Source organism: Talpa occidentalis, unplaced genomic scaffold, assembly GCF_014898055.3.
Source record: "Talpa occidentalis isolate TD23 unplaced genomic scaffold, MPIMG_talOcc4v2.1 talOcc4.13, whole genome shotgun sequence".
In the NCBI taxonomy this organism is placed as follows: domain Eukaryota; kingdom Metazoa; phylum Chordata; class Mammalia; order Eulipotyphla; family Talpidae; genus Talpa; species Talpa occidentalis.
Genome location: NW_023601322.1, coordinates 71,385,604 through 71,409,386, shown reverse-complemented (window position 1 = coordinate 71,409,386; position 23,783 = coordinate 71,385,604). Strand labels below are relative to the sequence as shown.

The following is a 23,783-nucleotide window of genomic DNA, read 5'->3' as shown; positions in this document are numbered from 1 at the left end:
CCATTCTTTGAGCTCTGTCCCCATGGGTCAAATTCCACCATGAGTTAAGAAGAGTTATAAAAGAAAAATTCACTGAAAATGTGAGCCAGAAAGTCCCACAGTGCCCTCAGTCATGTTTTTGTGAAGGCATGCTAATATTTTCTCTCTCACCCAAGCTGCTTTTTCTTTCCTCTCCAGCCAACAGACCTCAGGAACGAGGGGATGAACTTGCAGACTCTGCGTTTGAAATCTTCAAACAGGCATCAGCATTTTCCAGGGTAAGATGCATGCCAGGCTTGCCTCTGGCCTAAGCAGCTGGGGAGGTCTTCTGCTTAGGTCCGGGGCAGGGGCTTCCTGAACCTTTGTCTTCCTTGACTGTTCTCCCAAAGCTCTCTCTAAACTTCTCCCTACTCCCTTTAGGATATCCTTAGCTGTAACCTGTGTGGTGTTCAGAGAAAAGAAGCCTGGAAGCTCCTGCTTCCTTTTTGGGCAAAAGCCCAGGCCTTTAAACTAAGGCCTATGAAGCTCAGTCCATGGGAAAGCCACTGCTGGTGAGAATAGATAGAATTCTGGAATCCATGTATCCAGGAAGGGAAAATGATTCTGAATCTGCCTTATGGTGGCCTGGATTGCCCTGCACTTTTCTATTTTCTATGACATTTCCCATCTTGGGTCCTGGTGGGCTCTCCTGAGCAGTGGTGTGGATCCTGGATACATGGTACTGAGCCAGCTATGTGTGTGGACCTCCCTTTCCACCTCCCACTCAGAACTTCTGGCTTTTCTGTGCTTTTCTTCCTGCTCACCAACTTTCCCAGGGCCCAGGAGCCCCACTCAGGCTCTTTTGCTGCTTGGGATCAGGCAGAGCCCCTTAGGAATATGGGGTGCCTTGCAGAAGGTTTCCAGAGAAGAACCTGCAGAAGGCAGACCAGAACACAGAGCTGGAATATGTCCCTTTTCCTTGGACCAGAAGGCTCTCTCTAGTGCCTCTCAAGAAGAGTTCTTCACCCTGAGCAGCTGCTCCTGAGAGTCAGCCACTGTGCCCTCCCAGCTCCTCAAACCCTAGGCTGTAGTCTTAGCGAAAGCTCAGCTTCAAGGAATGTCCTCCTCAGACTCCTTGTGATGCAGCTTGCACATCACTGAGGGCTGCAAGCCCAGCTGAGGCGCTCCCCAGGGCCCAGCAGTTACCTTCTTCTTCTTTACCCACAGAATTTTTTATGAGTAGGGGTGGCAATGGGCAAAGCCACTGCCATTAGCAGGTGCAGGTATAAGTTTCTCTAGAAAACCTGACACCTTGTGTTTTCTTTCAGGCTTCCCAGACCTCTGTGAAACTAGGTAAGTCTGGTCTGACTTGAAGTCTCTGTAGGCTCCTTGGGCCTTACCCCCAAGCAGGCCCAAGTCTGCCATCTGCTGTATAGAGATAAGAACGTCATGGTGAATGAAACAAGCCTCACCTTTGGGGCCAGACGGAATATCCCTTTCCCTTCTCCATAAGATGGAGCCTGGGAACATTGCACAGGAACTTGGCAGGACCCCGTGGTGAGGACATGGTTACAAGTGGGTAGATCTAGAAAATCACAGTTCAGAACTTCAGATACTGAGTCAATATGAAATTTCACAGACCAAAAGCACCTGCTATAGAGGAAAGTATGGCAGAAGGAGGATGCTTGGACCTCATCTCATGATTCTTACAGCATCCCAGACAAAGGGAAGTCTGCATCTTTTTTGACCTTTCAAACTTCTCTCTTCCAGCCCCGGTCTATCAGCGGTTATTAGAGAGGATGAAGCACTAGTGCAAGGACCGCAGGAAGAATACACTTCGGTAGCTCCCGCCAATTTCTCTCAGTTTGCCAAAGAGACTGAATGTTTTTGAAACCAAATATCACACTTCAATGTACATGGGCCACACACTATAATGAGATCTGAGCCTTGGGTGAGTGGGGGGGGGGGGAGGGAGACAGAGAGACATGTATTTCCCCGACTCCTAAAACATGGCTGTTAACCCACCGCATGCAGAGACCTGGATGTTGCTGCTTAGCATTCACTTCCAGAGAGGACCTGTCCCAAATGTGGAATCTCCTGCCTGTGCCAAGTGCTCTGGAAAAGAAGTTTAGTGGAACTCACAAAACATGAATCAAGCAAGCTGGCATGACGGGGAGTCCTGGCACGGGTTTTGTAAAGCTCTTTCCCAGCTGGAGAAATGGCATCATTATAAGCTATGAGTTGAACTGTTCTTTCAAGCATGTCTCGCACCTCCACGTGGCTTGGACACTCCTGTGTGGCCTGTCCAGGTAGAAAAGAGAGGGTAGGGAGAGCCCTCAGAGCCCAGGATTTCCCAGGTGTGGCAGAGCCCTGGTGTGTTTGTAATAATAAAACCAAAGAAACATACTCCCGCGTGGATGGGACCTGGGTATTCACAAGAGCCAGGTTTCTGTCCCTGGGGCTGTGTTGCTGCTTCATACTGAGCTTCCACCCAGAGCAGTTGGGCAGGGATCCCTGAGGGACTTGTTTGTTTCTGTCTCCACCAGCCCTGGGGTCTTGTGTTCCTCAATATTCACTTCTCCATTTACGCCTCTTGTTGGCCTGAACCCTTGGCCTTCCTTCCAACCTCACCACTCCCGCCTCTGTTAGACTTTGGAATCCTCTCTCAGCACCACCCTGTGAAGTGGTTGCTGGCACCGCCCATTATTCAGAAGCGGCTCAGGAATGGGAAAGCCACTGATAATGTAGAAAATGGCGAGCTGGGACTAAAACCCATGTCTCCTGGTCTCCCAGCTACCACCATTTGACAAGCCAGCAAATGCAGGTTTCGCAGACTCAGACCCTCTTTGCCAACCCACGTTCAAACCCCTTCCTGGTTCATTCTTTCATCTCCATCTTTAAGTGTCCTCAGCACCAAGAGGCAGTATAGCATGGCTGTGGCGATGTAGCCACTATTGCCCCCTGCCTGTGTGACCTTGAGTCAGTTAACCTCTCTGTGCCTCATTTCTTCACCGGTAACAGAGGGTGACTACTGCACGTACTGCGTAGGCATCAGAAGAATAAAACGATCCCTACAAAAAAAAAAAAAAAAACCTGCTGCAGAGCCGGGTAACCTTATTTCGACATGCTGTCAGGGACTGCTGTGCAGTTGAGAGCCTTTTCGTGTGTCTTTCCAAAAGCAGTGCATTTTCCAGAGAATTTTCTAGTCCCATCCTCCACCCTTCATGGGCCCAGGCTGACTCACTCCAGCAGGTGGGGCTCATATCACTTACTGCATCCCATGACCCACAACCGGGGCTGTCTGAGCTGCACTTCCGGGTCTGGACACCACTGGTGAGAATAGAGCCATGGACCAGCCGGCACGTCATTCATTCATTCGTTCTGCAAATATTTGTGTCAGCCACAGAAGAGGACTTGTCCCCTTCGTGGGAAAGAAAATGGCTAAGCATGGCTCTGCCACCTACCTATCCTCATGGCTTGAAGCACAGCCCTGTGGTTCTGTGACAGAAGGTGAAGGAATCTAAGGAAGTGGGGCTGGAGGAGGGAACACCCAGGAGCTCTGGCCGTGGGAAGAGGTGAGAGGAGTTGGAGGAGCTAAACAGGAAGGAGGGGTCAGGCTCAGGAGGTGTCCCAAGTGGTGAATATTAGCCTTCTGGGCCTGGCCATCCCCCACAGGTCTGCCCTGTGCTCCCAGACTGGTGGTCATGCCTCTCTGCCATTGATGGCCTGGCACATTCTGGGTATCCTGCAGCTATGAGTCTCTGACCCCTCAGTGCACATACCTGGTCGTTACAAGACAACATTCAAAGAAATGATTAGTATGGCTTTTAAAGATCCTTTCATTTAAAGCAATAGTCAGAAGATTCCTTAAAAATCCCTAAATCCCTTCTTCTCTTCCTGTGACCCAATCCCGGCCCTGTTCCCAACATGGGGGGCGGGGGGAGGAGGTTCCCACTGTATGCAGCTCTAGAGAGTCCTTGTGACTAAGAACCATGCCCAGTTGTTGACCTGCCTTCTAGCCAAAGAAGGTGGAGTCCCCTTTTGAGGGTCCTAAACACTCTCCTTCTATTTCTCTGGGAGACCCAAGCTCAGCATTAGGTACTGCCATGGGGACAGACAGCCAAAGCTGAGGAGTTCCCCAAGTGGGTGATTATTGAGGAGATGTGTGTGCCTGCCCTGTGCACCCTCATCAGAACAGAGGGCAGCCCTCCCAGAGGAGGTTGTCAAGGCCTATGTGAGCCCTGCCATCTGAGCCTCATCCAGGAAGAGAAGGAAGGGAAAGGGCATCTGCTTGGTTCCCTTCTCTCTGCTGTCACTTTGGGCCTACTAGGCCTCTGGGGCGTAGAGGGAACTACAAAGGCCTTCAACAATGGGGTTCAAGGACCTTCCAAGCTGGGTGTGCCTTCTCCATGCTGGAGGCAGCTGCCTAAACCTGGCCCCATGGGCCAGCTGGAGGCCAGCTCATCTACCCTCCACTAGAGGGGCCGATGCATTGGCCCACACACTTAAATACATTCTCTTTTCTCATCCGCGTTTCAGTCCTCTGAAATAGGTAAGTACGTGTAGCATTCTCAGTTTACCGCTGTGGAAGTGGAATCTTAACAAGGTAAAGAAGTTTTCCAGGTCACAGACTAGGAAGAGGCTAGACACAGAGCTGACCCATGGGGCTCCAGACTGCCTTCTTAAACGCTCTGCCTCTCTGCCTCACCCACCCTCACCAGGGTCCATGGAGGAAGAGTCCAGGCAGCCCTGGGCAAATAGGCCATGGGTGCCAGGGTGGTCAGAAAGGGCTGCTGGCACAGCCTAGAGCTTTACTTGTTCTCTTACTGAGGCATCAGGAGCGCGTGAACAACAGCCATGGGTGCCCTAGCACCATGTGGTTATCAGGAAACTGGAGAAGAATTTCTCACACAGAGGAAAATACCTCCATACTGAGAATCATAATTTAGTGTCATGCTCTGCTCTGAGAGGAGCTGCCCAGAATACTGTGTTCAGAAATCTTTCCAAAGCCAGGATAGAAGGCCAGGGAATGAGGATGGGCCTGATATCCTGTCTGAGAAGTCAGCTGGGGCCACCTCTGGCATCACTGCCTGGCAAAGAACAATCCACTCCATGGGATCCTTGGCCAATTCCCTGACTAAGTCAGTTCGGAGAAGTGTTGGGAGAATGGGAATGTGGAACAACCTCCTACACACACACACACAGTTGCACATACTCGCACCACATTCTCACACGTGCATGCTATCACATATACTCTCAATGCACTCATATGTTGGCTTGCGTGCACCCACACTGTCACACACTCACACAGGCCTAAGAGGCCCAAGATGCCTTGGGCATAGGTAACTTCATACCCTCTGGAGTGTGAGGAGTTGAGTCGGGGAAGAAGGCAGCAGCTCAGGTATGGTTGCCCCTCAGGAACCTTCCACTTCTGACCCTGGGCCTGTTGGAGGCAGATTCCACAGAGCCATCAAAACACCGGCCAGCTGCATTGTTCATGGTCAGCCAAGCAGGAGATAGAAGACCAGGTTGGTAGCACTAGAGATGGAAGAACATGGAGCAATTTGACATGTATTTTGGAGATAGAATTTGAAGATGGTGTGGAGGGGTGAAGGAGAGGATTCAAGGATAATGCTAAGATTTTTCTCCTTGAACAGCTGGTGGTGGTGGTGCCATTTTTTCTGAAGTGTAGAGAAATGGGGAAGAAGCTATCAAAAGAAGAAAACTAAGAGTTCTACTGTGGATATTTTAAGTTAGGGGATCCAATTAACCAAGTAGGATGTCGAGAAGGCTGTTAGATATCCAATCCTAGAGCTCAGGGAAGAGACTGGCTTGAGGTGGGGTGTTTGGGAGTCATCAAATACAGATATTATTCAAAAATGGTGACTGGGTAAGACTCACCTAGGAAGGGCGTATAGATAAAGAAGACTGCCTCAGACAGAGTCCTGCATTGCTCCAGCAATGAGAGGTGAAGACGAAGAGAAACCTGCACAAGAACCTGACGTGTAGGGAGTCCTCAAAGCCACGAGGGGAGATGGCAGTTTTTTGAGAAGGAGCACCAACTGTTGAATTACTGCTGTGCCCGTTGGACTTGGCCACATGAATGTCGTCAGTGACCTTGGCAAGAGCATTCTCAAAGGAGATAAGATTGCATCTGGAACACGAGGGAGAGGTGAGGACATATATTTTTGGTTTGAGTGTTTGACTGGATGGCATTTTTCAGGGATTGAGAACCCTGTAGGTTAAAAAAAACCCCAAAAACCCAACCTGGAGACAATTCAGTCTCATTCTTCATGTCTGGATCAGAAGCCCCTCCCTCCAATGCCTGTGCATCTATCATCACCATCCTAATAATTTCTTTGGAGTAATGTCCCACTTCCTTTTTTGGCTTCCCCAGTTGGGGTGTGAACTGCTTTGAGGCAGAGATTCTGTGCCACTCCTGTGTCTCCGAGCCGGGCACACAGTATTTAAAAGCTGTTAACCCAAAGCCTGGTTTTCCCTTTATTCAACAAGGCGAGACTTGGCCCCTATTGTTCTCTGAAAAGGGAGAAGAGGCTTCCCAGACACTTGGGATTTCCTCAGGGGGTGTTCATGCATGTGAGTCGCTTTCCTCAGGTCTGTACAGGAGTGCAGAGGGTGGCCTTGCAGACAGCACCATCCCCAGGGCTTCTGCCCGGCTCTGCTTCACACCACTTTGGCTAAGAAGACTCCCTAATAGAGGAAGAGCACCCATGGGGTCAGGTCATGCGGCCCCAGGCCAAGCACATCTCCGTCAGTAGAACAGACAAATGGCCACTGAGTCACCCTACGGAGTGGGTCACTTCATCCTGAGCAGGTAACCCAATCCCCTCAGCCTCCAGCCCCTTTAGGGAGGAAGCTTCTTGCTTAAAGAGTTTTCCCCGTTTCCGGCATCCTCTTCCTCCAGTTGCATTTGAAGGAAGATCTGAGATTTGGGAATAGCAGAGACAGAGAGGAAAGACTTCTGATTAAATATCCTCATTTGGGTGGAAATGAGTTTTTGAGTGAACAGATGGAAAACCACTCTATCCCCTGTCAGTGGGACCAGTGAGTCTGGATGGCTTCTTGGCAACAGCCCATAAATAAATAATTCCAGTTCAAGGAAGCCGTCTGCACACAGGGGCGTTCCCTGATGTCAGCTCTCAGTCGGGCTCCCAGAAACGGGGGGTGAGGGAAACAGCCCTGGGGAGGATAGGCCTTGGTCACCCCAAGGGAGGTGGAAAGCGAAACAGGACAAGGGTTAAGCACCCCATGTCCTCAACTCTAGGTCCTGCTGGGGCAACTCCTGGGACATGCTTGAGAACCAAGGAAGACCAGTCTCTGAACTGCCACCTGCAGCCTCAAATCCCAGCCCTATTTTGAGGGGAATCACCTTCATTTGGCCCTATTTTGAGGGGAAACACTTCCAGCCCGGAAGAGGGATTCTTAATCTTCCTCAAACCAGAAACTTCTAATAGAAGTGGGGAAGCCTGCCAGCAATATACAAAGGGACTCAAAGCATGTCAGTCCCCTGCCCCAGGCATCTAGCTTAGACCACAGTAGGTCATCAATTAGTAGAAAAAGGGCCAACTATCAAACCACAAGTGGGTTTCCGAGCCTGCAAGGGACACAGAGGCAGCACCTCTGCCCTGACAGCAAGAGAAGAGAGAGAAAGGCAGGAACAAGGCATGATATGAAAAGCCTTCAGGCAGAGCAGGTGCACCTAGTACCCCAGTGAGGAGTCCTGTGGATGCCAGGAGTGTGGAACTCTTTACTCAAAACAAAGCAGCGACTCCACCCTCAATGGCAGCCCTGAGCATTTGAGAATTGAGGGAACAGGGAACGCCTTTATCTGTAGCTGACAGATAACACACTTGGGAGAATTGAACCAGAAGAAATCGCCCATACCTAGAGTAAATCTTTGACGGTAATCATCAGTAGCCTACACCTGTCTTTGGAGACCATGGAATTTATACCAGTGAATGATTTTTAAGCCCTTTTATTATTCTCTGTGTAACCAAATTTTTAGCTCTAAAAAAATCAGGTTTGTGAATATAGTTTTATTTCCTAAGGTGTTTTATTTTCTTGTTAATCATTAAATCCAATTTGAATTCAGTTTACTCTAAGATGGAAATTCAGTGTTAATGAATAATTTCACCTCCAAACTTTTATCCCACCACCAAAATTCAACAATTACTTCCTTCCCCATGGCATTGTTCTGACTTTGGAGACATGTTTTATTCTTATTCACATCAGCTTGCTTCTCTGGGTTCCATTTCCTGTTCTTTGATCTGCATATCTCTGCTTGCCCATGTAGCACACCACTGAAATTGGTGCTAATTTAGCATCTTTTAACATCTCAGAGTTAGATTTCTTTGCCTTTGAAGATGCTTTTTTTTTCTTTTTACAAAATTAACACATTACCCTTGCATAAGTGTTAGAGAAGTAAATGGAAAAAGTCAAGAGTCCCTATAATTTTAACAACCAGTGATGACCATTGTCAAGCTATTAGGACAGATCCTTCCAGATTTTGTTTTTGAGGAAAATGTGAGCATGCATAGCATATTGTAATTTCCACTTATGGCGCCTAATTAAATCATTATTAATGTTTCAAAATGAAAACAAAACAGCGTTGCCATAGACTGAATTTTAAGATTGCCTCTATGACCTTTGCCTCCTAGTGTTACTCCCTTGATGGCAAAAGGGGGATCATCCAGGTGGGTACAGCCTAAGCGCACAGCCCTTTCAAAGCAGAGTTCTCCCCAGCTGGTGGCAGAAGAGGATGTTAGAGAGATTTCCAGCCTGAAACAGACTGTATGCAAAGGTGCTGGCTTGAAGATGAAGGGCCAAGTGAGGAGGGCAGGAACAGAGAGCCAACCCCTCCTGCCAATAGGCAGCAAGGAAACGGGCCTCAGAGGCGCAGCCACAAGGATCCAGATTTTACCACCCACCTACCTACCTACCTGAGCTTGGTTACGCGCTCACAGCCCACAGGTAAGAGTCCAGAACTCTGTGATTTCAGTCCCTGAGTCTCTGAGACCCTGAGCAGAGTGCCCAGTTGAGTCCTCTTGAATTCTCACTGGCAGAACTGGGCAATAATTAAAAGATGTGTTGGTTTAAGCCACTAGGTGGTAATTTATTACTTAGCGTCGAAAACTAACGTACAGCATAGGTAGTGAAAGCAATGAATGATCATACAGAAAAGAGCCATATTATCAGTTTTCTAGCTATTTTTAACATTTAAAATTGTATTGGGAATGATCCTGTGGATTTAGTTATATGTTTTTCACTGAGCATCTAACAGAGAGGCCTTGGAATTGCCTTCTCTTTGAGAAAAGCCTGCATCCTGGGCCAAGATGGCGTCTCCGGGCTAGGATTCAGGGTCAAACTGACCCTGTGAAGCTCCAGTTTGTAGGTGAAAGCCCTTCCTCCAGGAAGCAGACTGATTCCTACCCCTAAAACTGTCCTAGGCCCAAAGAAACCTATGCAGAGCTGGGGTGTGGCTCCTCTGGATCTGCCTTCCCCCGCTGCAGTCCAGATCATCCTCCCTTCCACATGGGCTAGCTGCTGCCCCAAGGGCCTCCATAAACACAGTGGGGCTACATTTGACTGACAAACTATGATGTTTGTCAGCTGGCCCTGTGAGCATTAGTGAGGCCTTCTGAGAACAAGTATTCACCCTTGAATTTTAAGACCTTTAAATCTCTTCACAATTGTGTCCTATTGTAGCCAAGGGTAGCCACAGGGCTGACTGCTAAGAAATTTTAGGTGACAAAGGGCCCTGGGGCTTCTCCAATCCCATCTTCTGGTGCTAATCATAATCAAAGCCGTCTGTTGCTGAGGGACCTACTAGTATAAGACCGATGCTAGGACTTTTACACTCATGTTCTTTATTATCTTATCATTGTCCTGGATTATAGGTGGCGGAAGTTGGAGTGAGGGGAACTGAAGCTCAGAGAGCTTGTGTGTTTGCCCAGTAAGGATTATTAAATAGCGATGGAGTCAGAGCTCATTTAAAAAAAAAAAAAAAAAAAAGTTTTTACTAGCAATGGAATCGGACCCAACTCTGATTCTAGACTCTTTTTGAGCCACTCCCTTGGGAGCCCAGGGAACGTGTGCATCACCAGGGAGACCAGGGGCAGGGTTCACAGTCCTGAGGTAAGTAGCGCGTCCTGAGGGCTTTTTTAAATCCTCAAGCCTGGACTACAAAGCCAGTGTTTCTGATTGTATAATTAATAGTATAATTAATAGACCTGTCAGAAAGGCTTTTATCAAAAATCCAAATGACAAGTGTGCTGAAAAAGGAACCTTTGTGCATTGCTGGTGGGAATGTAAATTGGTACAGCCACTGTGGAAAACAGTATGGAGGTGCCTCAAAAAAAAATTAAAAACAGGGCCTCCCCTGGTGGCACAGGCAGTTGAGCGCCAAGCTGTAAAGCTGTCCACAGCTTCTGCAGCGCCAGTTCGATTCTGACCAGCCGGCGAGGGTCCCATATAGTGCAGCAGACCTCTCCTGTTGTGCCCACTGCTCCCCTCAGCAGTTATTTCATCAGTCTGCCTGTTCTGTTCCCCGCTCTGGCTCTGGTGAATCCTCTCACCCTCCTGCACATCTGGCCTGTACCCCGGTTCTTGTATAAATAACTAAATAAATCTTAAAAACAATTAAAAATAAATCTACTATTAGAGCCTGCAATTCCACTTCTGGGCATTTATCAGAAATATTTTATAGAGATTCTGATTTGAATTGGTCCTCAGGGAACCTGGGCCTCAGTGGTTTTGTTATAGGACAAGGAGAGGGGCAGCCCAAACCCCGCAAACCTGCCTATTCTAAATGGGTTCTGCCATCCGCCGCATCAACACAAAACATATGACACTTTAATGGGAAGGAACTTTAATAAAAACTAGGAAACAATACAGGTAAGGCAAAGAGTCTAGTTTCTAAATGAAGCACCCAAAGTTACCCATCCCCTCGTGGGTAAAACTCCATCCATATGGGCTCGGCCCAGAGCAAGGCCCCAAAGCCTGCCACAAGTCTAAAACATCTTCCAGTGGGGACCCACAGAAAAGGGTCACAAACAACCGGACAAGCCCGGAAGGAAAAGAGCAAAATCAACATCCAGATAAAAGCTGCCATTGTCACCTCCCCACGGGTCTCACCCACATCTGTGTCACCCAGTCCACGACCAAAAGACAAGCTCAGTTTCTTCACATGTCTCTAGGCTCCATGCGCCTCCTCCAGGTCTCCTGGCTCCATCCTGCTTCCTTCCTCAGTCTCTTCTCCAGCTTCTCCTCTTCCTGCTCAGCTCCACCCTCCCTTGGGTGGGGCAGGGAACCTCCCCCTTTCCTGGGGACCACCCTGTTGCAGTTTCAAAGCCTCCCCAAGTGATTTCAGTGTGCAGTGAAGTGGCCTCCCAGTGGCATGCCTAAGCACCCCTGGGGCCCTGTCACACATGCAGATCTCTAGACCCTGCCCTTTTGAGATTCTGTTTCAGTTGGGGCCCAGGGAAGCCCAAGAATGCAAATGTTACCCCACCCCCACCCCTCCTCTGCCACCACCCCTTAGTGCTACACAAACGTTTTAAAATGAAGATTCTGATTCACTAGGTCTAGGAGGTGGGGGGAGAGCTTCAGAGTAACAACCTCTGACATGTTGAAAGGGACAGGCCTGGGACATGCTTGAGAACATACGTGTCCAGGTGAGGCTAAGCTATTGGCGGGCCACATGGTACCAGCCAGCAGATGTGGAACTGCCTTGGAGTTCTGGAACCAGCACTATCACCTGGGAACTTGTTAGAAATGAAAAGTTGGGGGCCCCTCCTCAGACCTGTTGAACTAGTGGAGCTGGGAATTTTACTAAGCCCCCAGGTGATTCTGATGCAGGTTGGGGGGTTGGGAATGGCTATTAGAGGAAGGGCCACATCTGAGAGGAAGCAGCTCAGGCTGGCAGAGAAGGGGCAGCTGGCTTTCTGTCACCTCTGCTTTGGGCTCCGAAGCCAAGCTTTGTTTCCCTGGGAGGCCAGGCCAGGCTAAGGGGGGGTGGGGGTGGGGTGGGAAGACTAGGGTCCTGCCAGCCACATCTGGAACCCAGCATGAATTCTCCAGTTTCCTGACAAGGTCAGGGGCAGCCACGTTGGTATCATTATGCAAATATGCAAAAAGCAACATTCTTGAAGGAAAGCCATTGACTTTGTGATTTTAATGAGATCTGGCTCAATCCTCTCTCCAGATGTCTATTTATTGGCTCACCAACAGCTGCCAGGGAGATGCAATACAGAATGAGTTTGGTGGATGTTTCCTTAATTTAATGCATCAGTTTTTAAAGCCTAAATACCCATTTCTGGAAAACTGGGATTTCCCTGGTGGGTTGTGGAAGGTTAGGGGCTGTTAACAGCTCCTCAAAAGGTGAGGGGAGGATTATCATCCTGAGCATTCATTCTTTCAATAACTATGTATTGAATGCCTGTCGTATGCCAAGCACCTGGCTAGGAAGTGGAGGGAGAAATGGCAATGCCACTCTCCAGGAGAACGGCCCTGGCCCTCCAGCTCCAGACCCTCTGGGCCCTGGCTAGGTCACATGAGGCTCACATTCAAAGCCCAGTGTTTCTGCAGGGCACTGCAAGGAATCTTAAAAACACATACACACACACACACACAGGATACCAACAAATGGACCAAACATACAGCAGGGTGCAGCCCCCCTGCTCTCTTGCTACTAAGGGGTATGCTCTTTGCAGAGAAGAGGAAAATCTGGGTTGTCCTGGTGTTGTTTGAGGTCTGAAACAAAGCAAACATCAGCAGGCACACAGCCACAGCCAGCACTGAAGACTTGTTAGAGCTGCACTTGAGCAGAGGGAAGGGCCGTCTCTACCTCATCCTTTGGCAAACACATACATTTTTCACCTTCCAGTGGTTTCCACCCAAAGCTCGAGCATTAAAAATCGGGTGTGACTCCGCCCATCATCCTGAGATTCAATTTAGGAATTTGAGCATGCTCAGGTCATCTCCCTGGGCCATTCAACACCAGCTAGTTTCTATCCTTCTAATATGACCCCCAGAGCTTTGAGTGTTTCCTTCCTTTTTTAAAAATAGATAACTGGAAAGGAAGATCACTCTGCTATGTGAAGAATGGAATGGGGAGCTGAGAGCAAGCAAGGAGCCCAGCTGAATGGGTGGTCTAGTGAGAGGGGGTAGCCAGGATTTATCTGAACCAGGTTGCAATGGCAAGGATGAGAAGTGATCAATTAAGGACATTTCAGTAGAGCCAAAAGGACTTTTTATTAAGTGAATTTGGGGGAGTAAGGGAAAGAGGAAAATTCAAGATATTGTCCATATTTAAGCAACCAAGTAGATGCTTGGTTTCCAGGCGGGGAAGACTAAGAAGGACCTGGTTTGGAATTGGAGAGATTTGGTTAATTACATTTGAAACGTCTCAGATTTTTCAAGTAGGCAATTGGGTGTTAGAATCTGAAAGTCAGAAAATACCCAATGGAGATACACAGAGAAGTACACAAAGTGGTTCGTCCCTTGGGGCTGGATATGTTCAGGGAGGAAGAGGATTAGAAAAAGACATGGACCCTCAATTCTGGGAGGCCTGAAGGGGGAGGATCCAGCCAGAAGACTAGGAAAACTGGACTGCAGCGTGGAAGGGAAAGGTCAGGGTGGTGTTCAGGTTCAGATGGCAAAAGTGGCTGCAGCAGAATCAGGAAAAGGGAAGAGAATCAACTATTCGACTTGGCCAGAGGGCACCTTGATTAAAAAGTAATGACTAAAAAAAAGGCCATAGTTTGAAAAGAAAATGGAAGGGGCCTCCCGTGGTGGCGCAGGCAGTTGAGCACAGCACTGTGAAGCTGTCTGCAGCCTCTGCAGCGCCAGTTTGATCCCACCCAGCCCGCGAGGGTCCCACATGGCGCAGCAGACCTCTCCTGACTTGCCCGCTGCTCTGCTCAGCAGTGTATTTCAGTCAGTCTGCCTGTTCTGTTCCCCACTCTGTCTCTGGTGAATCCTCTCACCCTCCCAAGAATCTGGCCTGTACCCCAGCTCTTGTGTAAATAAAGAAAGAAAGAAAAAAGAAGAAAAAAAAATGGGAGGGTAATACAGGGAGACAGATGCTTTGTCACGAAAGGGCAAAAAGTAGGGGAGGGTTGTTAGGAGGGAAGATGGGTGAGTGGGAGGTTTGTGTATAGTTTGGGGTGTGTGTGTACCATTTTCCCTTCTCCCAGGGGACCTATTAGGGCAAGTTTGGAGGCTGATGGGAATCATTCAGTGGAGAGGGAAAGGCGGATGATTCCCGAAGAGGAAGGGGCTGGGCTCCTGGGTCAGGCCAGGGATCCCCTGTGATTGGCTCCGGTGATGCTGGTGGGGGAGCCCTCCAACTCCAGCAGGAAGGATTTGTTGTTTGTTTTGATTTAGATCCAGTGATCTGTAATCTCTGTGGAAAATAAGAAAATGAGGACTGACCAAAATATAAAATTTAATCTCCTCCGCTCCTCCATCCCCATCACTAATACCTTGACCAAGCTGGGTCTGCTTTAACAGTTTCCCTCCCTCTCAAGGTTCAAGTTGCACCAGTGGGAGTGGGGATTGGGTAGGGTTGGGGAGGGGATGAGGGTGCTTCTCTCTGAGCCAGCACTGAATCCCCCTAGATTAAGGCCGTTTGCTGCTTCCAGCCCTCTCTCAGGATCCTACAGCCACTACCCTGGGGAGCAGAGGGGGTGCTCAAGCCATCCAAGCCCCTCTCCTTCCTGCCATTTTGAGTTGCAGCAGGTTGTCCACCCAAAGTCTGGATGACCACCACTGAGGGGTGCACAGCCTCACACTCTCTTCTGGGAGTGTGAATATAAAGGGAGGGCTACTCTTGGACTTGGGGTGAACTGGGAGAGGGGCACAGACCAGAGTCAAGGCTCCAGGACTGAGCAGTATGCAGCGAAGAGGTGGGGACATTGCCAGTGCAGACTTGGAAGCATAAGACAATGTGGCATGATCAAGGCTGATCGAGGGTGTGTATGGCATCTCCAGAACCAAGAGGGGTGGGCACAGCACCAGACAGCAGGTGGGCGATCCCTGACTAGCTTGAGAGCCAAGAGGAGTTAGGATCATGGCTAAGAGCACCCCCAGGATCCCCTCCCCTCCCGCTCTGATAACCCCTACCTCCCCAGGGTAGTCCACCCTTCTGGGATCTCAGGGTTTCCTCCCCTGAGAACCAAGGCCTGTCCCCATACCAGCTCAACCTTGCCAACGGGGACTTAGTCAAAAACCCTCAAGATATATAAGAACTGATGCAGCAGCTGCACTCAGGGGAACTTAACATGAAAAGTACATGTGTTTCTATGTGCATTAAGTCTGCCAGTACTCAGTATAGCCAGTAATGTCGACACAGCAAGGGTCACGTGTCCCAGTCCTCGCTCAGCTTATATTCTACACTGGAGCTCCCCCACTCCCACTAAACAACAGCACATACAATTTCTGTGCACACTCTGAGATGGTATCAAGTAAGGGCTGGAGGGAAGAGGGGAGACCCTCTTTTTGGGAGGGAGGTATGCGCAGAAATGGTCCCTCCAAGTGAAGGGTGCAGATACAGATGGTGAGGGAGCAACTTGTGGTGCTCAAGGACCTGAAAGAAAAATCCGGGGTGACTGGAGAATTAGAGGCAAAGGAGGTCACTAGCTGTGATCAATGGATCAAGTTGCGAAGAAAATAGTCTAAGGATAAAGTGATGTCAGGGGTTGTTACTGTTTCTGGAGCCGCTGTCGTAGTACATGGAGTGAAATCCATAATGTACAATGCAGCCTGGAGGTTCCAGGGACCAGGAGTCTCATAGCACACTATTCCCTACACTACCCGCCACCACCACCGGTATCCCAGCACGCAGCAGAAGCTGGCCGGTGGATCCTGTGGTAACAGGCTGAGTCTGGACCAAAGCGAGACCCTGTCTATACTATCAGGCCATGAAAGCACTCCAATTTACATTATCAGACGGATTGATTGGCCAAAATGAAGAGGAACAGAAGATACATTTAAAATCTTCATGGAAGAGGAAGGGCTTGGATTCATTGTATTGTACAAAAGGGTCAGAAAGCACCCACAGGCTTTAAACCCCAATGCAGAGATCAGAAGTCCTTGCAACAAAATAACCACTTGAACTAAAGCCTATCTGGAAAGGAATTTGAGATCTCAGGTTCTAAACTATAGTAGAAAATAAAAAATACATGACATGGAGGGAAGGCGCCACATCTGTTCCACCCCTGCCAGCGGTTTGGTGGGTCCCGCCTGCTCTGGCATGTAGTCCTTAGAGTTTGTCCCAGTTGGGAGTTGGAGGACTCTAAGTTTCCCTGCCCCAGTCCTATGCGAGACCCTCAGAAAGAAGGAAAGCAGTGGTGGGGAAAGGCAGAGGGTGGAGGGCACAGGTTGGTAGAGCACGACTCCTGAAAAGTTCTCTCCTACAAGCTTTTCGGGATGTCCTGATAGAGACTCGGGTAGCCCAAGGCCTTCCATAAAATCGCCCATGAGCATCCTGTGAACTTGCCTGCTCATTTAATCTCTGTGCCAGACCCTGAGCTGGGCCCAGGGGACAGACCTCCTGAGCAACACATGAATTTTGCATGGGGAGGTGAGTGCATAATTGATCATCAAGGCAAGGGTTCAGGATGGAGCCTGTAGTCCAAAACCTAATATAAAGCCTCATTGCTCAAGAGAACTCCCCGTGGAAGATAAAGTAGGGTGAATCATTGTTCCTTCCCCCCTCCCCCCAGCTCCCTCACTACCCCATGCCACCCCACTCCGCCCCACCCCACCCCCACCACCTTGTCTTCTTTCCTTTGGGCAGGGTTCAGGAGCTGGATGGGGCCTAACCCATACAAGTGCTAACAAAGTCACCTGGACCTCAAACGCAAAATGCCTCTGTTTATTCATCTTACACCACAGTGAAAAATTTGCCTTTGTTTAATGGCCAGAACTATTGTGAGGTGGGTAATGTTGCCCCATTTTACAGATGAATAAACTGAGACACAGAGTTAAGTAATTGAAGTTGCGAATTACAAAGAGTGAAAGGAAGAGAAATAAAGTTTGAGCTCTTCTGAAAGAGGTAGAGTAACCCTTGGTGCCGGTCTGTCTTGCTTATATTTCAAACAGTAACCTTCACTAGACAGGCCTTCCATTTTGTTCTTTGCTGCCCCTACCTACCACAGTGCCTGGCCCGGAGCAGACATTCGATAAGCCTTTGTTGAGTGACCAGGGAGAATGTGACAGAATTTTGCTACAAATGGTACTGCTCCCATCCTGGGATGAAATTTGGCTCCCCAACTTTCCAGCTATGTGCCTTCAAGTTCAAACATTTTGTTGTTTTTATGTTCATTTTATATGAAACAAAAGCCACATGAAAAATTGAAACCATTCAGGTAATGAAAGCCACTCTTTACCTAATTGTGGCTACGAATCCATTACCATCCCTAGAGGTAACAGCTATTTTTTTTAAAAAGTTTATGGTGTCTCCTTTTAGTCCTCTTTCTATAAATTTATGTGTAAAGGTAAATATATACTGTATAGTTTTATTTTGGTCATGACTGTTGTGTTGGATGTAATGGGACTGCATTGTACCAGCTTTGTAGGAAATTCCATTATGTCTGGGAGATACTCCCACAGCAGCCTGGAGAGCTCTCATTATTTATAGTAGCTCCCCAAGAGTACATGAACCATGATTTATTTTACCATCCCCCTGGTGGGACTGGACATAAAAGTTGTTTTTATTTTTTTTCACTAATTTAAACTAGTATTCCAATGAAGATCTCTGCACAAACTGCTTTATGAATATAGACAAGTATTTCTTGAGGCTAAAATCCCAGAAGTGGAATTACTAGACTGCATAACATACACATTTACTGTTGTAATTGTCAAATTGCTGTCAATTTGAGCAAATTTTCAATTGCCCAAAATGGATCTTTCATTTGGTACCTGATGGAGAGCTGGGCAGCAATATTGTACTAATCCACCTCTTTCAGGCCTGGCGCGCAGTAGGCTCAATAAGCTATTACTAAAGTAATTGCTTACAGTCATTTTCCATTTGCTCCCTAATCTGATCAAGCCTTGGCTGTGAGGCTTGGAGCCTGGGGTTAGGAATGAGAACTGGCCATCAGAAAGGGGAGGACTCAGTGGGTGCATTCCAGGTGCTCCCCCTGGTGGGCAAATCTTCCTGGGCTGTAAGGAAATCCTCCATGTTTGTCATGAGAAAGCCGATGACAGTCATTCCTGTTTAAAACACTTAAAGACTCCTTCTCCTGCCTAGTGTCCAACCAAGACTTTGTTCATAGAATGAGCTGGGGCCTGCACACCTTTCTGATAGTGGCTGGCGCCCCCTCTTCCTCTTTTGTTTAGTTGTAATCACGTTGCCTTCTCTGCTTCTTCAAATATGCTCTTTGTAGCTCCTTCACTCTTACTCAGCGATTGCCCCCCCCCCATCTCTTTCTTGGATACTCAATTCATATGTCACCTCCTCAGAGGGGCCTTCCTTGAACACTCTGCTGAAAGGACCACCTCTTCTTTTTACCTCTACCCCCTTACTCTTTATCACAGCAACCTGTGTTTCCTGCGTTGGCTAGTACACCGCTGCACAAATCCTACACAAACCCAGACTTATCCAGGTGTGGCAGAGTGCACTGTCCTGAGGGCAGGGACCAACATCTGTCTTGCATATGATCCCCATCTCCCCAGTGCTGCCTCAGCACCTGGCAGTAGCAAGCACTCAACATTTGCTAAATGAATTGATGAGTGAATAAATAATTGACACTTAAAAGCTGGAGTAGAATTGATAGTGAGAGCCAGTAGGGGGTAAGGACAGACATACCTTCCAGGGTTTGGGTTCTCCTTGGCTCTAGATGCCCTTGCATGATCAATAAAACATTTCCTCCTTTAGATAACCTTTAACCTAAGTTATCTGAGTGCCCTGCAGCGCAGAGAAGGGGACAGAAGGCAGAGGAGGCTTCCATATCTTAGCTTCAGTAATCCTTGCCTCAGTCTGCAGGGCAGTCCCTAATATTTGCTAGATCAACAAATTGAGACTTAAGGAGGCGAGTAGGAAACATAGCTCACATCAAGTTCTAAGAATGCTAGTATCTCTTGAGGGGGGTGTTAGCAAATAAGTCCCTCCCCTAGTCCAAAAGGACACATAGTGCAGAGAAGTATAGCCCCATGCTTGTGATGTGGCGCCCTTCTCAATAGAGAAGCCCACACTGGCTGGGGTTGCAGAGTGGGTTCATATGCTCAGCAATCCTTAAGGATTGTCAGCCGTGTGCCAGAGCCTGCGGAATGGATTAGGGGTTGATTTCAGCTTTCTAAAGCCTTATACCAAGAGATGTAATAGAACATTGCTCTTCAGGTGTCAAGTGGAATGTTGGGAATAAGTGCAAGCAAGGCAGGCACCTATGGGCAGGTTGTGCATAAGTCAAATCTGGATGTTTCCCTTCAAAATGAGCACAGTGTGATGGTGCTCTCTGGAGCTGGCTGCTGATGGGGTGAGGATAAGTCATCTGGCATTAGGCAAGCAGTTTAAAGAGTGAAAAGAAGAGAGAATAAATCTCTGGAGAGAACTGGTAGGTAGGAATTTATGGAATAGCAATAGCCTGAGAGGCAGAATCAGGCTGTTAGCAAAGTGAACAAAAAGGGAATCAGGATGGAGGTGCCAAAGGCCCAGTCAGCAGAGAGGCTCCCTAGTGACTGTGGTAGGAGTGGTGAGGATGAGGGATTTCTGTTTGTTGAGGGGTGAGTGGGACGTGGGGACAAAGTAATGGTGTTCAGCTCTTTCTGGAAGCTCATTGTGAAAGGAGAAAAAGGAGCAAGTGTGCTAAGGTCCTCAGGTCTGGGGAGAGCTTTGTTGTTGGTCTTGAAGGGGAGAGCCTTAACTATGGGTAAATGCTGTTGGGAAGGAGGTGGGAGTAAAGATAAGCAAAACTCATTAAAGAGTGTTTTCACCAGGATGAGTCACACAGGAAGGTCTCTAGGAAGGAGTAGGGGTAAGGATAAGATTCTTAGTGGGTGAAGATTACAGATAGTGACTAGTTAGGATTCTGGAAGACTTCAAAGAGGTGTTGTGCCTTACTCCTGGGCAATGCCTCTGTGTTGTGCCTTAAGGACCTCTGCCTGCACTGCTATCCACTGTTAAATAAGAAATTATCAAGGAACCCAGGAAGAATGCAAACCCGGAGCTCCTCTAGCTCAGACTGCAGGTAACCAGAACATTCATATCACCTGTTGGAATGGCTGTGAAGATCTTACAGGGTCTACATGGGCCTTTTTTATGGCATCCTCCCAAGAACAGACCATATCCAAAGCCAATTTTATGAGGTTACCACTATACTAATATCACACTAGAAAAACTATAAAAAAGCAACGGATCAATAGCCTTTGTGAACAAAGATGTAAAAATTTTAAACAAAATGTTAACAAAGTACAACTATCTATAAAAAGGATAATACCTCATAACTAAGTGGGGTTTATCCCATATGAAAAGTTGATTTTAAAAGGTTGGTTGAGGGCCTCCCCGGTGGCGCAGCGGTTGAGCGCTGGGTTGTGAAGATGCCCGCTGCCTCTGCAGCACCGGTTCGATCCCCGGCTGCTCCCTGGCCACCTGAGGAGGGTCCCACATGGCACGCAGACCTCTCCTGCTGCCCACTGCTCCCCTCAGCAGTGTACTTTGGTCCTTCTGCCTGCTCTGCTCCCCGCTCTGGCTCTGGTGAATTCTCTCACCCTCCTGTGCTTCTGACTGTACCCAGTGCATGTATAAACAAACAAACAAATAAATAAATAAAACATGCCTCTATTAAAAAAAAAAAAAGGTTGGTTGAAAATCAATCATCATAGTACACTATGTTAACAAACTCAAAAACAGAAAAACCATATCATACCAGTAGATTCAGAAAAGCTATTCAATAATCCACATTCATTCCTGATTGAAAATTCTCACTAAATTAGGAACAGTACAAACTTCTTCAAACTGATACAGACATCTACAAAAAATCCTGTATCATACTGAAGTGTGAAAGACTCTTAAGGTCAAGAACCAAACAGGAATGTCTGCTCTTACCACTCTTACTTAACATTATAATGAAGGTTCTAGTCAGTGCAGTAAGTTAAGGAAAGAAATGTTACCATTTGAGAAAGAATAAGTGAAACTTCTCTTATTGGCCAATGACTCAATTATCTATGAAGGAAATCTAATGGAATCTACAAAAAATTAGAACTCACAGAATTTAGCAAGGGTGCAGGATATAACATCTATATATCAATATACAAAAATTAACTGCATTTCCATTTATAGAAATAAACAGCCAAGATTAATAATGCAATACTTAGCAGTGCATGTGGCAAAATATGTGCAAGACCCATAGAGTAAAAACTATTAAATGTTGCTGAGACAAATTACAGAAAACCTAAACAAATGGAGAATCATACTCGTCCATGGGTGAGAAGACTTCTGTTGTCACTTCTTTCCAAATTGTTTTGTAGAGTCAGTATATGCCCAAACTCCCAGCTGGCTCTTTTTGGCCAAAAAAAAAAAAAAAAATTACAAACAAATTTTAAAATTCATATAAAATGAAAGGACATAGATTAACCAAAACTATCACACCCAAATGATCAATACAGTGTGATATTGGCATAAGGCTGAGCAAATAGATCAAAGGAACAGAATAGAGACTCCATATCGATTCACACATATATGGACAACTGATTCCTTAGAAAGTTACAAAGTTAATTCAGTGGAGAAAGGTGGAGTCTTTCCACAATTATGGCTGGAACAATTGGTTAACCCTATGCAAAGCAGCGAACTTTGAGCCATACCTCCCACCATAAACAAAATGGAATTTAAAAGTAATAATATTTTCAGATCATAGATCTAAATTTAAAAACCTAAAAACTATAAAAACTTCTAGGAGAAAATGTTTTTTGACCTTGAGTCAGGCAAGAATTTATTAGATAATAAGGTCAAAAAGCATAATTCATACAAGAAAAAATGATTGGTTGCATTTCATCAAGATTAAAACTCTTCTTTTTGAAAGATGCTGCTAAGAGACTGAAAAGGTGAGCCACAGACTGACAGAAAAATCTTTGCAAATGATATACCTGATAAAGCACTTGTATACAGAATGTAAAAGAACTCTTAAAACTGACTAGTAAGAAAACATCCCCCTTTTTCTTTTAAGTAGGGCAAAAACTTTAACGGATATTTCACCAAAGGAGATATATAAATGATAAATAATCACATGATTAAATATTCTCAAAATCTCAAATGCAAGTTAAAACCATGTTAGATACCACTAAACACTTAGAATGGATACACTGAAAAAGATTGACCATTCCAAGTGTTGACAAGGATGTGAAGGAACAGGAACTCTCAGACCTTGCTAATGGGGATGCAAAATGGCACAATCACTTTGGTAGTCTCTTAAAATGCCTAATAGTGGAATGCCTGGGTCACATGATATGTGTGTGTGTGTGTGTGTGTGTGTTTATGTTTGGCATTTTAAGAGACTACCAAAGTGATTGTGCCAGTATGTACTAAATAGAAAAGAATGCATATACAGAAACAAAATCTTATACATGACTATTCCTAGCACTTTTATTAAAAATAGCACAAGACAAGAAATAACTCAGATACTTGCAGGGTCAGTGGATTGATAGCTTGTGCTGAAGTCATACAAGGGAATACTATACAGCTATAAAAGGGAATGAAATGTTGGTACATGTGTCAACATGGGTGTACATAATCATGCTGAAATAGAGAAACCAATTGTAAGGGGTACATATTATGGTTCTGTTTAGATTAAACTTTAAACAATGCAAATTAATCCATTTTAATAGAAAGGGATTTACGTGAATTGTAAAGTGTGGGATGGCAGACCCTGGAGGGTAGAATTTTAAAGAGGAGACTCTGGGGTATTAGATGTGTTCACTATCTGATTCTGGTCATGGTTTCATGGATGTGTAAGTTTGTCAAAACCTATCCTATGCAGTTCATTGTGTGTCTATTATATCTCATAATGCCATTTAGAGCCCCTATTTACTCTGCCCTTCATCTCGAAAGTGTTAGGAATAAACTCAATGGTAGGACATCCACAGACAAGAATAAAACAGGAAGGAAGATGAAGCATTAGAAGCCTTTTCTGAGTGTGAGAGACCGCATTTGTGAGAGGCAGAAAGAAGAAAACATTTTTCTCAATTTCTCAAACACCCAGTGATGTCAAAGGTCACGGGATAATAAAATTAACAGCAAGTATTGCTTTAGCAACCACACTGACCCCAACCTTGAGTCAGACTCTTAACAAATATTGATATATACAGTAATCCTTTTGTCTCTTCCAACAAATTTATAATATTTTGACAGCTAGAAAATCAAGGTTCAGGTCAGCTGTCCAAACTGGCACAGGGAAGGAGTGGCCAGGCCAGGGCCTGTGGGCCCGGAAGCGACTGGACTTGTTCTCTCTCTGCCTCGGACCCTCCCTTCAGGCAGCTCCCGCTTGGGCGGCTGTGGGCCTTTGGCTGCACGTGGGCGGGTGTTGAGACAATAGGCCAAGCCTGTCCAAGTGCTCAGGCTGCCAAGGTTAGCTATTGTGCGTGGAACTATATATAGCTGACTGCTAGGGAGAAAGAGAAAATAAGATTTACTTTTTGGAGGCTCAGAGGGTTTAGACAACTTGAAAGTACCTGAAGGCCTTTGTAGAGGAGGGCCAAAATGTCATTTTTTTTTTTTTCTTAAACAAAAACTGTGATTTTTTTAATGGGAACTACAGGTAGGATTATAATTACATAATCCAACACACACACACCCAAAAAGCCATGATTGG

The 23,783-nt window shown here is 46.7% G+C and overlaps 1 protein-coding gene across 3 annotated transcripts in view; it reads left to right on the top strand.

Moving 5' to 3' along the window:
- Positions 1–2,364, top strand: part of TGFBI (transforming growth factor beta induced) — a 32,428-nt gene extending 30,064 nt beyond the window's left edge. The window contains exons 15-17 of one of the 3 annotated variants that reach the window (XM_037509261.2): positions 178–257; positions 1,287–1,311; positions 1,729–2,364. In XM_037509261.2, the coding sequence (XP_037365158.1) occupies positions 178–257; positions 1,287–1,311; positions 1,729–1,769 (146 nt within the window). In that variant the 3' untranslated portion in view covers positions 1,770–2,364. The remainder of the gene's footprint in view (positions 1–177; positions 258–1,286; positions 1,312–1,728) is intronic. The other 2 variants (XM_037509263.2, XM_037509262.2) reach the window with 2 other exon arrangements.
- The last annotated feature ends 21,419 nt before the right edge of the window (positions 2,365–23,783 follow it).